Below are 13,190 nucleotides of genomic sequence, written 5' to 3'. Positions count from 1 at the left end.
GCCAGACCAAGGCGCCAGCCGGGGCGGCGCGCCAGAGCCTGGGGTGTGCGGCCTTAGACCTGGAGTCAGGAGCCCCGTGCCCGAATCCTACCCTGCTCACGAGGGGAAAGGCAATCCTGCGCGCCCTTGCCCCCGCCTCAGTTTCCCTCTGCAAACCGGGCAAACAGAGGGTTGGCCCAGAGGGTCTTGCAGCCGCCTGTAGCTCCACGCCTCAACAAGAGCTGCACTAAGCTCGCTTTTCCCTCGGCCGCCTTCCTCTCCGCTCCAGAGCTCCCGAGAGCCCCAGGCCGCCAGCCAGGCCGCGGCGACAGCTCCGCAGGGACCCACCAGCGGCTGCGGGGGGCCGGAGCGGCGTGGCCCTCCCGCGCTTGCGCGGGCCGCACAACCTGCTGGGACTTGTAGTCCGTGCATGGGGCGGCCGGGGCGCGAAGGCGGAGCGGCGGGGGCGCGGCGCCTACACTTCCCAGGGTGCGCCCCGCCCGCAGGCCGGCGGGGGCGGGGCGGGGCGGGGCCGCCCTGGGGGCGGGGCCGGCGGGGGCGGGGCCGGCGGGGCGGGACCGGCGCGCACAGGGGCTGCGGCGGCGCTGCGGGCGGGCGCGGACCTGCCGACCCGCGGGCGGGCGGGCGGACGATCGCGGGGGCAGGCGTGCACCTGCGGGCAGGAGCGACGGGCTGCAGCAGCGCCGGACGGCCCGACTCCGAGCTGTCGCTGAGATGAGTGCAGGTGAGTGCGGGGACCGAGAGACCGGCGCGTCCCCAAGCAGGATCGCGGCGCAGCAAGGGCTGGGGGTGCTGCACCTGCAGCACAGCGGAAAATCGCGCCGCGGCTCCACCCAACTTTTGCTCCAGGGTCTGGCAGTCCCGAGGGTCTGGCGCAGCCCCCTGCCCCTGCGCTCCAAACGCGTAGCTCTGCAGCGCGGGCTGGGGACCCCTTTCTACTGCGCCGGCCGAAGGTGGCTGTGTGCGCTGTCTGGAACGCGTCACTCCTTAGCTCCTCACTGGGGTCGGGGGTCGCCGCAGGCTGCAGGAGGCGGCCCCGGTCCGGCCGATGGGCGCGGAGCCGCCCAGACCCTGCCACGGAGAGGTGGGATGACATGGGGGCTTTGCGGCAGGGGGCGCCGCCCTTGGAGGCTCCCCCAGCGCCTGGATGAGGGGCGTCAAGCAGACCCCCGGGCCCTTGGCTCGCCAGCGGCAGGTTTGGGGACACGGAGCCAGCAGGTGTGTGGGCCCCGCCCGGATCTCCGCGCCTGGTCTCAAGCCCCTCACCCCTGCGCATCCCCACTGCTGCCTCTCCCGCCGCACCCACTGGATCTGACAGCCTCTGTGCGGCGCTGGAAAATCCCACATCGCCACCAGCCAGCCGCGCCTAGTGCGCTTGGGGAAACTGAGATCTACAGGGGGGAGGCCTCGGCGGATGAGAGACTGGAGTGCACCCGAGAGCCCCTGTTTTGAAGTCCCCTGAGCCTGGGCACTGGGCCAGAGCTTGTCGGTACATTCCCTGGCAGGGAGGGGCCGTCGCTCCATTTTTCAGGGTGCGACCGAGGCTCACCAGGCTTGGCTCACCAGGCTTGTGTCACTTGCTCAGCTGGCCCAGTGGGGCGGGATTCGAACCTGGTGCTCCCTGACTCCTGTGCTGGTTCCTCTGAGCCTGTCTCACCACAGACTGCAGTATGGTCCTTGCAGAAACCAATGGGGACAGCTGCTTTCCTAGGGGGGAAATTGGACTAAGGAGGGATTGTGCATTTAATGAGCACTTACTGTGTGCTCTCGGCCTGGTGGAGGAGGCTGTGTTTCCAAGGACCCCCCTCCCAGGGGAAACAGTCCCCTCCCCTTCTCAACCAAAGAAGGAGGGACCACACTGGCAGTGGGCGTTGGGAGAGTGGCTGAGAGCAAGTGGCAGGCGGTGAGAGGCAGAATTCTCTAGAAGAGGATTTCTGAAATGGCCAGCCTGTTATCTGGAGGTGGCTGGGGAGCAGGGCACCCCGAGACTTGGCAGAACCTCCAGACACATTTATCTAATGGCAGGTGGGGATAATGCCAGGATGCACACAGAGTAATTTTAGGCTTTCTGTGACCATAATTGATACCTCCAGTTGCTCCTGTAATCAGGGAGAACCCTGGAAGGAGCGCTGGCATTTGCCCCGCTCCTCCCCTTTCCTGATTATCCTGGGAGAAGGGGTATGTGGGCACCGGGGAGCCGTGGGAGGTCATGATTTGAAAGGGCGAGGGGATTGAGGTCTGACGGTGGATGAACTGTGGTCTTGGGCAAATCGTGGCACCTTCCTAAGCTTGGCCTCCTGATGTAAAGGCAGTGCTGCTGGTTACGTGGAGGGGGTGAGATTCGAGTGAGAAACCCCACACACAGTAGGTCCTCAATAGCTCGAGATGGCCGTTGCTGGGTGGTCGGGTTCACCTGTCTCCCTGAGTTACTCCAGCCCTTTGGAACTGGCAGCGAGTGAGCTCTCCCGTCCACCTGTCGCTCAGACCTGTCCCCAGCCCCTCAGCCCATTATTTGCACAGCACTAATTTTCACCCACGCCCACGGTGGGGGAGAGCAGTCTGGCTCCTTGTGCCTGGCACTTGGCTCCAGTGTCTGGCCATGTGCACATCTGGCAGGTCAGGGGCTTCCATCATCAAGGGAAGGTCCCCACGGCCCTCCCTATGGAAGGTTGGCATCATTGCGGAGCTTGGCACCAGCAGGTGTGGCTGGGCATCGCTGGATCTGGTCTCCAGGTGCTCCGATGGGCGGGATTGTCAAAGCCTCAGGCAGCCTGTCCAGCCTCCTCAGCTCGGAGACTCCCCTCTCCTTTATGCCAGGCGATGCAGGTGTGTCTTCTTTCAGTCTGATTACGAGGGCGCCTTTGAGATGGCTCAGGGGTGGCATCAAGGCCCCAGGGCATTTGCCTACTAGTTTTGTTGTGTATTGATCTCCAGTGGCCAGGGAAATTGTTGGAGATGGCATTCTGCGTCAGACAGGCCTGGATCCAAATCCAGTGTGCTAGCTGTGGGTTCCCTGTGCCTCAGTTTCCCCTTGTATGGAAAGAATGCCCTTAGCTCTGCATGCAGTGCTGGCCCACCTGTGGTGGGGCCCGGTAGATGATGATGAGTGTGTGGTGGCTTTATAACATCACAGCCCACGTGGTCACATCCGGGCAAGGTGGGGCAGACGAGAGTACCTGAGCTGGGAGGGGGTTCCGGGGCCAGCTCTGCCGCCAGTGAACGCCGAATCCTTGAGCAAAACCCGTGCTCTCTCTGAGCCTAGGTGTCCTTCCTGGGCAGCTGCAGGCCTGGCAGGCAGGAGCCCCCAGGTGCTTGCAGGTTTCTGAGAGTTGGGTTGGTCTGCCAGGGCCGTAGTGAAGTACCGCGGGCCAGGGGCCTTAAACGGCAGAAATTTGTCTTCCCCACTTCTGGATGCTGCAAGTCCAGATCAAGGTGTGGGCAGGGTTGGTGTCTTCTGAGGCCTCTCTCCTTGGCTTATAAATGGCCATTTTCTCCCTGTGTCCTCACAAGGGTTTCTTTCTGTACATGTCTGTGTCCACGTTTCCTCTTCGTATAAGGACGTCCCTCCAATTGGATCAGGGCCCACCTGCACGACCTCATTTTACCTTAGTCAGCCCTGTAAAGACCCCTCTCCAAATACGTTCATGTTCGGAGGTGCCATATGAATCAGGGGGAGACAGACACAATCCAGCCCACGGCAGGGGTGCAGGGCCAGGTGGAGAGCAGGGGTGGCTGGCTCAGCATCTTCTGTTCCCATGGCTGCTGGGTTAGGATCACGGAGCCGGAAGGGGCCTGGAGAACTCTCCAGTCCAAACCCGCCCACCCAAACAGAGGGGAAACTGAGGCCCAGAGAAGGAAAAGCGGCTGTCCACGGTCAAGGAGAGTGTGTGGCTGAGCCAGAAGCTGAGCCCTAGTCCCCTGCTCTGGTTGGCGAAGATCCCGGTATCAGGAACAGAGAGACACAGGCCTTCACCTAACCCAAGTGTGGGCAGTGACGGAGCCCCAAAGATGTTCGCCTCAGCATCTCTAGGAACAGCAGAAGCTTAAAGACCACCTAAATGTGGGGGGTAGCGATGGGATTGTCAGTCAGCCCTGCAATCAGTCATTCTGTCAACAAACGTTTACTGAACACCTGCCGTGTGCCAGGCTCTGCCCAGGCCCTGGCTTCAGCAATGGACAAGAACAAGCAAAACTCCACATCCTCCTGAAGCTCCTTACGTTTGGGGGGCGGGGAAAGCATTCTAGTTAATAGTATGAGTGGAGTTTTTAATGTCAGGAGAAGAGGCTTAAGAAAACAAGTTTAATTTAGAAAACAGCTGAGAGCAAAAACTGTGTCGTATATGATCTCAACTCTACAGAAACAACGGAGGAGAAAAGACTAGCAGGAAATTCATCACGACGTCGACAGAGGTCCTCGTCTGTTGCGGGTAGGACGAAGGGCCAGGTTTCCCCCATCTGCATCGTTCTTTTCTTTTGCAATGAAAAATCAGTGAAAACAAGCAAGCATCACTTCCAGGTCTAAGGAGGGCACACTCTAGTTCAGAAGTCCCTGACTCGGCAAGGAGTCCAGACGATTCCGTTCCGCGGGGGCTGCTGTCCTTTTGCTCGGAATGGAGCTGTCCAGTTGCCAGCGTTATGGAGGTTCGCACAGGCAAGGGCCCTGGTGCTGGGTTTCCCTGCGTGACTCGGTCTGAATTAGGTGCAGCCCAAGGCAAACATCCTGACCCAGAAATTCATCGAAATTGCATCTGAAAGGGACAATAGTCGTCCAAGATCTCTGGCTCAGCACGGGCCCCACTGAGCTCTGAGCTGGTTTTCCCTGATATTCGGGGTTACTTCCAGACCTGCCACCCAAGACCCCTCGATTCTTTATGGCTTCTGTCGGTAAGGGGGTAGGTGGTATATTTTCTAGAATCAAGTCTTGACTTTGAAGAGCTCCTGGAAAGTCCAGCCTTACTGTCCCAGAAAAGGGAGCGTGGTCCTCATTTACGGAGAAGTCGCCTGTCTGACACCCTGACCCTCCAGAGCATCATCTGGGTCATGGGACTTGTGAGCTGGCGAGAGGAAATTGGCAAGTCCAGGTGATGACATCAGAGGGTGGGGAGGGCTCCAGCCTGTGGAGGGGTCTGTCCTGCCACTGGTCCTCAGGGCCAGGCCAGCTGCAGTTGCCAACAGCAGCAGCTGCTGGAACTCTGGGCTACTGGCCAGACGCCTGACCCCAGAGCCCAGACTGCATGGCCCCTTCTCTGTGCAGACACGGGGGCTTCCCTGCACCCCTCTCTCTGCCCCTGCCTCGGCAGGACATGGTAAGGCATCCCCTGAAGCCGGGGCTCTTGGGCTCAAACCCCAGCTCTGTCACCAGCTAGCATCATCAACGCTCGAACATCTCTGGGCTTCCATTGCCACCACCCCCTGGGCCTCCCTAGGGACGGAGGGTGCAAGTGCTTGGCTCGTGGAAGAGGCTCAAGAAGGCAGTTAAAGTGGTTGCAACAGGAGAACATGAGAGGTGTTCAGTAGCAGCTCCTATCTTTTGATGACGACCTTGCAAGCTGCTCAGGGGACCAGCCAGATGTGTGCTAACCACGACGGGCTGCCCTGAAGCCCACGCCTCGAGGCTGCCGGTACACGGGGCAGAGCAACCTGAGTGGGGCGTCTCCGTTTACTCGGGGATGTTTCCATTGCCGTGGTCTCTAGGGTGTCGGGCAGCGCCCTGCTTCAGTGTCACAGCAGCCACGGCTCATGGGGCGCTCCCTTGGGCCCCGCGCCCAGGCCAGATGCTCTGAGATCCTCACAGCACTTCTCAGGACTGTTAGGGGTGTCCCCACTTACAGATGGGAAACGGATGCCCCGGAGGGCCCGTCAGTTGCCAGCATCACACCATTTGTAAATGGCAGAGCTGGAATTGAACCCCGGAGTGCCTGGACACGCGTCTTCCTGACTGGGTGGGCTGGGCTGCCCGTCCCTGTCCCCACCGGCATTAGCCAGTGGCTTACTGCCCCCTTAATGTGTGGCAGAGTGTTTGGGATGGCTAAGGCTTGACCCCTTTGGGGCATCATGATAATGCTTCGTAGTGTGTGGGACGGTTTACACAATGAGTCTTCTCACCTGGGCCGTGAAGCATTGCTCCCATTCTCCAGGTGTGGCCCCTGCCTGCACATGACCAGGAAGGCAGAGCCAGACCCAAACCCAGCGCTGTCTGCCCTGGGGGCGCGTGCTCTTCCCCTGCCTCCGTAGGGCCTCCTGCCTGGGGTCATGGCGAGGTCCCAGGAACCCACCTCTAACCATGAGAGAGTCACCTTGTGGAGTCCATATGGCTCCCTGTAACCCAGACCCTCTGGCCCCAGGCCCCCCCTCCACCCCTCCCCATGTCCTCGGAGCCTCTCAGGGCTGTCTGTTCCTGCTGGAAGGCCGCCCTCCTGGCGCTCCTCGGCCTCCCCTCCAGCTCCCAGCCCAGCCTCACGGCCTCAACCAGGCCCATCAGTGTCTGAACTCCCTGGACTCTCAGCCCCACCCGCCGGACCTCGGTGGGACCTTGGGCGAGCCTGCTTCCCTCTCTGGGCCTCAGTGTACCCATCTGTAAAAATGGGGGCCACCAGCATGCTCAGGGGTGTGACCTGCTTTCTTCTGACAACACTGTCCCCTCCACTGACCCAGAGACATTGTCTGGGCTTGAGGCTGAGCCTTTGTTAGCTGTGAGGTCTCGCATCCGCCTTCTCTACCATGAAGACCTCACTGACGTTTTCACGGCAGGAAGCACCTTGGCCTTTAGGCCAGGGCTCCCTGAAGTGAGGGGGCTTCTCAGCAGCCTGCCAGGGACGCCTCATCTGTGGATGTCTGCCCGATACCTGAGCCAGGAGAGCGGCTGAGTCCTTCGTGTCTGGGGAACGGCTGTGGCGGTGGAAGGTGTGCTGTGAATTCTGTGACGCTCGCTTCTCCTTTGAGTCAGCCACAGCAGGCGCCGGGGCTGGGCCTGGCCACTTTCTGCCCTCGGTGGCCTTCAGGCTGGTGGTTAGCAGGCATATGCTAAACAGGTCCTGTTGCAAGATGATGTACTTGGGGTTTCATGCGCCATTTTGCGTCGGCTGAAGATTTCTAAGCAATGAGGGTGGCAGTCTTCATGCGTTGGAAAGTACAGCCAGTGGCTTTGGGGTCGGGCACACCTGGCTCTGTCCCACTTGTCACCTGCTACTTGTGTCCCTGCGACCAGGTTGCTTAACTACTCTTTGCCTCAATTTCCCCGCCTATAAAGTGAGATAATAGTACCTGCTTTTTGGGATTGCTCATGGGCTGTGGTGTCAAGGCCCTGGGGTGCAGCGGACACCAGGAGGCGGGGAGAGTGGTCTTTATCACAGCTGTGCAGACCCGCCAGAGCTCGGGGCAAACCTGGGGTTGTACCCTGCGTGGTCCACGGTGGCATCAATTTGCACCATCTGCCGGGCTTGCAGCTCATCTTCCTCTTGCTGGTTCTGCTCCCTCCCTTGCCCGGCCCGACCCAGTCCTGTTTACACCTCCTGCCCGGGGCCCATGCCAGGAGAAGCGCAGTCCCCAGAGAGCCACCCAGCTCCAAGGTTATTAGCAGTGGCATCCTCCTCATGAGGCGCGGTGTTCGGGGTCGTCAGTCCCAGCTCCGAGCTTCGCTGTGGCTGCATCCTGCCGGGCCGTCCTCATGCCCCGTACCAGCAGCCATCCACCTGCCTCCCACATGCAGCACGCGCTGTCCTTCCCGGGGCTTGGGCTTCTTCGTGCGCAGAATAAGGGGTTGGACAGATGATCCGGCAACATGACTCCAGCCAGCAAACCAAGAAACCAACACCCAATGTCACTGCGCTGCACAGCACGTGGCTTCTGTCCCCTGGGACCGGGACTCGCTCCCCTCGGGGGATCCGCATGTGCTGCCTCATGACACGTATTCTGTGAACAACTGTCCAGTGAAGGATGGGTGGTTCTGGAGCTTGAGTCCCCGTCACACATGGCGTCCTTGTCTCTGTGCTGCCATTCCGGGTCAAGGGTCACAGCAGGCCTCTCTCTGGCCCTCTTCTCCTTGGACTTGAGTGGCCCCAGGATCTTATTGGAAAATGACATCTCCAAGGTCCCAGTTGGTGCTGCAGTTGGGTGTGAAGTTCCAAGAGAGAAGAATGGCGAGGACCATCGCGTGTCCCCACTTCAGCTTGGCAGCTGAGCCTAAAGGCCTCAGATGACCCACCCCCTTCGCCCAGCAGCTCTGTCAGTTTAGGTTCCCGAGTGATGAGTGACGAGGACTCGGGTGCAGGTGGCTGGCCCGGGAGGCGATCCCAGGGAGCACAAGAGAGAGTGAGGAGGCTGAGACGGGGAGGGAGGGGGAGCCAGGGGCACTTGGATGGGGGCGCAGCCAGTGTGGGCCACAGGGGCTCAGTCCTGCTAGGGGGCCATGCAGGACACTCCTCAGAACCGTCCCACAGAGGGGTGGGTCGCTGGGGTCTTTATCCTCCTGGGCAGAGGGCTGGTCCTGGGAGTGTGAACTCGTACCATCCTGGGCCAGCTGAGCAAGCTTCTACAGGCTGGAGAAGGCCTCAGGGGTCCGTGGGCAACTGTCCATGGCCACTGCAGAGCAATCTAGAAGTGGGACGAGGCGTCACTGTGCAGCCACCGCACCCACAGTGGCTCCCACGGGCCCAGATGTGGTCCAGCCTCTGCCTGGATCGGGGCCACCTCTTTTCCCAGACATCCGCAGCCCCTCAAAGGCTCAAAGCTATTCCAGAATGCTCATTTAGTCTTTCAACAACTATTTATTGAGCACCTACTGTGTGCAAAGCGCTGTCCTTGCTACTGATCCCCAAACACCCTTGCTTGTGTTTTTCCTGCCACTTTCTCCCATCTGCCCCCTGGCCCCAGATCCTGGAATTTCTCCTCCTCAATCTTCCAGGCTTCCACCAGAACTCCAGAATTTCTATGATGCTTTCCTCCACCCTTTTAGGGCCTTCCCACCCTCCCTCCTCGGAGCTGGTGGGCAGTAGATAGAGCCAGGGTTTCCTGCTCAGGACTTAGGTCTGGTCCCGGCTGCTGTGTGACCCAGGGCTAGGCACTGCCCCTCTCTGAAATGCCTCATCTCTGTTGGTATGGGGCAGCTGAATAACAGCACCCCAAAGATGTTGCTGTCCTCATCCCCAGAACCTGTGAATCTGTCACCATACATGGCAAAAGGGACTTTGCAGATGGGATGAAGTTAAAGGTCTCACAATGGGGAGATTACCTGGGTGGACCCCATGTCATCTCAAGGGTCCTCATGAGAGGGAGGCTGGAGGGTCGGAGGAGACGGGGAGCTGGGTTCATGGAAGCAGAGTGGGAGAAGGGAGGATGCTGCACTGCGGCTCTGAGGATGGAGGAGGTGCCAGAAGCCAAGGAGCTCGGGCGGTGCTAGAGCCTGGAACAGGCTGGGAACGGATGCTCCCACAGCCTCCAGGAGGAGCCAGCCCTGCAGCCCCGTCTCACATTCTGCCCTCCCGAGCTGAGCAATGTTTGTGTTGCTCTAAGATTCCAAGTCTGTGGCCATGTGTCACAGCAGCCACAGGACACTCAGACAGGTGACCGTCACCCCTCCTTCCCTCTCTTCCCCACCAGGTAAGGGAGGCTGAGGGAGAGCAAGGTGGGAACATTGCAAACTGAAGATTGTCCTGGAACGACTCAGCAGTGTGGTGCGGGGTTTCGGTGCGTGCGTGCAGCCTGGGCCCTGCTCCTGCAGCCGCCTCTGCCTGGAGAGGTGTTTCCTGAGCACCTGCAGGTGCACAGTCAGCAAATGAGGACGGCCCACTGAGGAGGTGGGCAGAGAGGACCCGGCAGTTGCTGGGAACATCCCTGCTCCGTACGGCAGCTCACTCAGGCCACAGATGGCCCAGGGTGTGGGGTCATCCCCGGGGCTCAGGACACCCAGTAGGGGCGCATGCCACACACTGCACCCTTCTGCTTGGGTGGGGCCTGCACAGACCCTTGGTAAATGTTCTGGATGTTACTCCTGCTTCTTCCCAGTTTACCAACAAGGAAACTGAGGCTGGACATGGAGTGGTATGTTGGTAACCTGCCAGCTGCGAATCTAGCCTGGCAGCTCCCTGATCCAAAACACACGGCCTCCTGCTGAGACAGCCCTCCTGGACGTTGGTCAGCATCCCTCTGTCGTGGTCGGTGTCAGCGCTTGAACCCCAAACTTCTGTGGGACTTTGAATCATCCACATCTGCAGGTTCTGGGGCCATGACTTCCAGAGCTCTGGTGGCAGGGTCAGAGACCCCCTGGTGAGTGGTGCCTGGGTCTAGCACAGTCTCGTCCCCTTGGTGAGTGGTTGCCCTGGTCCAGCACAGTCTCGTCCCCCTGGTGAGTGGTGAGCTGGGTCCGGCTCAGTCTGATTTTCGCCAGTCCTGAGTGAGCCCTTGTCTCCTGGTGTGTGAGCCCAGGGGAGGGAGGGAAGATGCAGGCTGGTCCATGGGAGAGCCAGGAGACCAGGTTCCAGCCCTGGCCATGTGCCCTCGGCAGGACCCTCCCTGCTCTGAGCCTGGGCCGCCCCATCTACAGCTGGGGTTGGGGCTGTCCTGGGGGTCCTTCCAGCCCTGAGCTGGTGTGTGGGCACCCTGGGACACAGAATTTGCTCTCAGGCAGGCGGCTGCACGTTGTAAGAGCCAGGGCGTATGCTGTTCCCCATCTGGGACCCCAGTGCTCTCCCGGGGCCCTGTGCCACCACGCACATTAACCCTTAAGCCTTACATCACATCCCCGCCTTAGGCAGGGTCTCCATCCCCTCCTCACGGGTGAGCAAACCGAGCCCAAGGAATTTGGGAACTCACCCGGGACCGTGCGGCTGGTGAGCACAGCACCGACTCCAGAAGCCGGCTCCCAGCTGGGCAGCCCTGGGGCACCCCGGCATCCTCAAGCACCCCTCCCTGCCCTGCGTTAGTTGAGGCCTCTTTCCCGTGAGGCCTCTTAGGCAGTGTTCACTTCTCTGGGTTCTTAGCTGCCCCTCCCACCCACCCGCCCCAGGTGAAGCCGTGTCTGGTCTGACAGGGGTGTAAAATGTTTCTGGATGTGGAACCCTGTGCTGGACAAGCAGAAGGTGCTGAGGAGACCAGGACAGCACGGACATCTCCCCGTGGAGGTCATAACCCAGGCAGACAGGCAGCTTGTGTCACCAGAACGTGACGGGAGGCAGCATGGGGACAGGACAAGAGCAGTCACTTTCATGGGGCACCACAGAATGCTCCCTGGAGGAGGCGGCATTGGAGCCGAGTCCTGAGACTGGTGACCGGGGAGGCAGAAGGCCCAGCACAAGCAAAGGCAGAGAGGTGGGGACACGAGGGGGTACGAGGGCCAGCAGACCATCCAGGGTGACCGGAGTGGACGAGCCACTGGAGGAGCCAGGCAGGGCAGTGAGGAGGGTGAGTCAGGCTGGGTGAGTGGCTGTGAACCCTAACGGTGGGCGCAGAGCCGAGGCGAGCGCCTGCGGCCCGTGGCAGTTCCCGATGCTCCTCTCTTCAGGGCCAAATGGGCTCCTGGCCTTCCAGACCCTCCGACGTGACGTCTTGTTTGCGGTTCTGATCCAGTGGTTCGCCTCCAGCTCTGAAACTGGGCCTCCTCTGCCAAGTGCTCAGGGAGGAGTTGTGGGTGCAGAATTACAAGCATCGGTTCCCTTGCACACGTCCTGATGTGCTGCAGAAATCAGGAAATGTGATATGTGTGCAAGGAGCTCAGCACCCAGTCAGGGGCCTCCTTGCCTGCCTCTGACGAGGAGGGTGTGGGGTGTATTGTGGGCCTGGGGTACGGCGTGGGCGTGGGGTGCATTGCGAGCAGGCAGGGGCTCCAAGTACTGAGGGACGAAGGGTAACGCTGCCAGTGCTCCCCAGGCCGCCTGCGGAAACCACTAGTCTCCCCGGACCTCAGAGTTGCCTTGATCGCCCTTCCCTGCCGGCTTTCTCATCCTCCGGCTAATTCTGTCCCCGCTGGGCCTCTCGGAAGCCCTGTGAGGCCTGGGGCTGCCACACGAGAGCTTCGTTCTGCCAGCCATGCTGCCACTTCCCTTCTTGCCACGGCCCCCGTCTCCCACCGCCCCAAATCCCTCTCTGCCTGTGTCTGGGGAGAAGCTCTCTTGGATCCCAGCAGGAGGAGCCAGCCAGCAGCCTTTGAAGGAACTAAGAGCAATTAGAAAACTTGGTGACGTACACACCTGAGCCCCTAACTGGGGGTGGGGGGAGCAGTGGGGCGCCCCTGAGGAGGGCTTTCTAACAGGTGATGCTGTCGGAGAGGAGATGGGGCTGGCAAAGCAGGGGGTCAGCCCCCAGCACTGGAGGGGGATGCACGGCCAACGGGAGGGTGGTTGCTGTCACAGAGTTCCACAAACTTCAGGGCTCGAAACAACAGAAGGTTGCTCTCTCCCCGTGCTGGAGGCCAGAAGTCCAGAATCGGTGTCACTGGGCTGAAGTCAAGGTGTAGTCTGCGGAGAGTCCACTGCTTGCCTCTTCCATCTTCCGGTGGCTGCTGGCGCTTCTTGGCTTGCGGCCGCATCACTCCAGGCTTCAAGACCAGTGTCCTCAGATCTCTCTCCGTGCCGTCTCCACATTGCCTTCCCCTCTGTGTGTCCAATCTCCCTCTGCCGCCCTCCCCTAAGGACCCTTGTGGCCCACTGGGACAACCCAGGATGCTCTCTCATCTCAAGATCCTTAAATTAATCACATCTGCGAAGACGGGCCCCCTCCCCCTTTTTAACCACATGAGGTCACACTCACAGGTCCCAGGATTAGGACATGGATATCTCGGGGTGGGGGCGTTATCCAGCATACTGCAGGCGGCGGCTTGAGCCTTTGGTTCCTGAGTCTGACACCTTCTTCCCTCTGTGGGGTCTCTAGAATAGCTGAGGGTTTAAGAGGATGACTTCTCACAGGAGAAACAATGTTACTCTTAACTCAGCTGAATTTAAACATCCGCAGATCCCGGGAGCTGGATACTGTCGCAGACTGCGGGCTGGCGTATCCATTGCTGCCATCTTTAGGGGAGCCGTTGGCTAAATGTATCGAGCCTTAAATACTTTCACGCGCTTTGATAGAAGCGGGCTGCTGCCCGGAATCTTTTCGGAAGAAAGGCACTGAAACGCAGACGGGCCTTTATGCGTGAAAAGGCATCCGTGGCTGGGTCGCCACGCGGCCGTGAGGTGGCCAGCCGCAGGGCGCTGGGGAGC

The 13,190-nt window shown here is 60.4% G+C and overlaps 1 protein-coding gene across 5 annotated transcripts in view; it reads left to right on the top strand.

Moving 5' to 3' along the window:
* Nucleotides 1-557: 557 nt before the first annotated feature.
* The window catches only part of ABLIM2 (actin binding LIM protein family member 2), a 166,876-nt gene continuing 154,243 nt past the window's right edge, over nt 558-13,190 (top strand). For 3 of the 5 annotated variants that reach the window (XM_070506317.1, XM_070506303.1, XM_070506302.1), the window contains exon 1: nt 575-724. In XM_070506317.1, coding sequence (XP_070362418.1) covers nt 715-724 — 10 coding nt within the window. In that variant the 5' untranslated portion in view covers nt 575-714. Of the gene's footprint in view, nt 725-13,190 lie in introns of all 5 variants that reach the window. The other 2 variants (XM_070506313.1, XM_070506316.1) reach the window with 2 other exon arrangements.

Source organism: Equus asinus, chromosome 3, assembly GCF_041296235.1.
Source record: "Equus asinus isolate D_3611 breed Donkey chromosome 3, EquAss-T2T_v2, whole genome shotgun sequence".
Classification (NCBI taxonomy): domain Eukaryota; kingdom Metazoa; phylum Chordata; class Mammalia; order Perissodactyla; family Equidae; genus Equus; species Equus asinus.
Note: the sequence above shows the minus strand (reverse complement) of the source record. Positions and strands in the feature narration are given on the sequence as shown.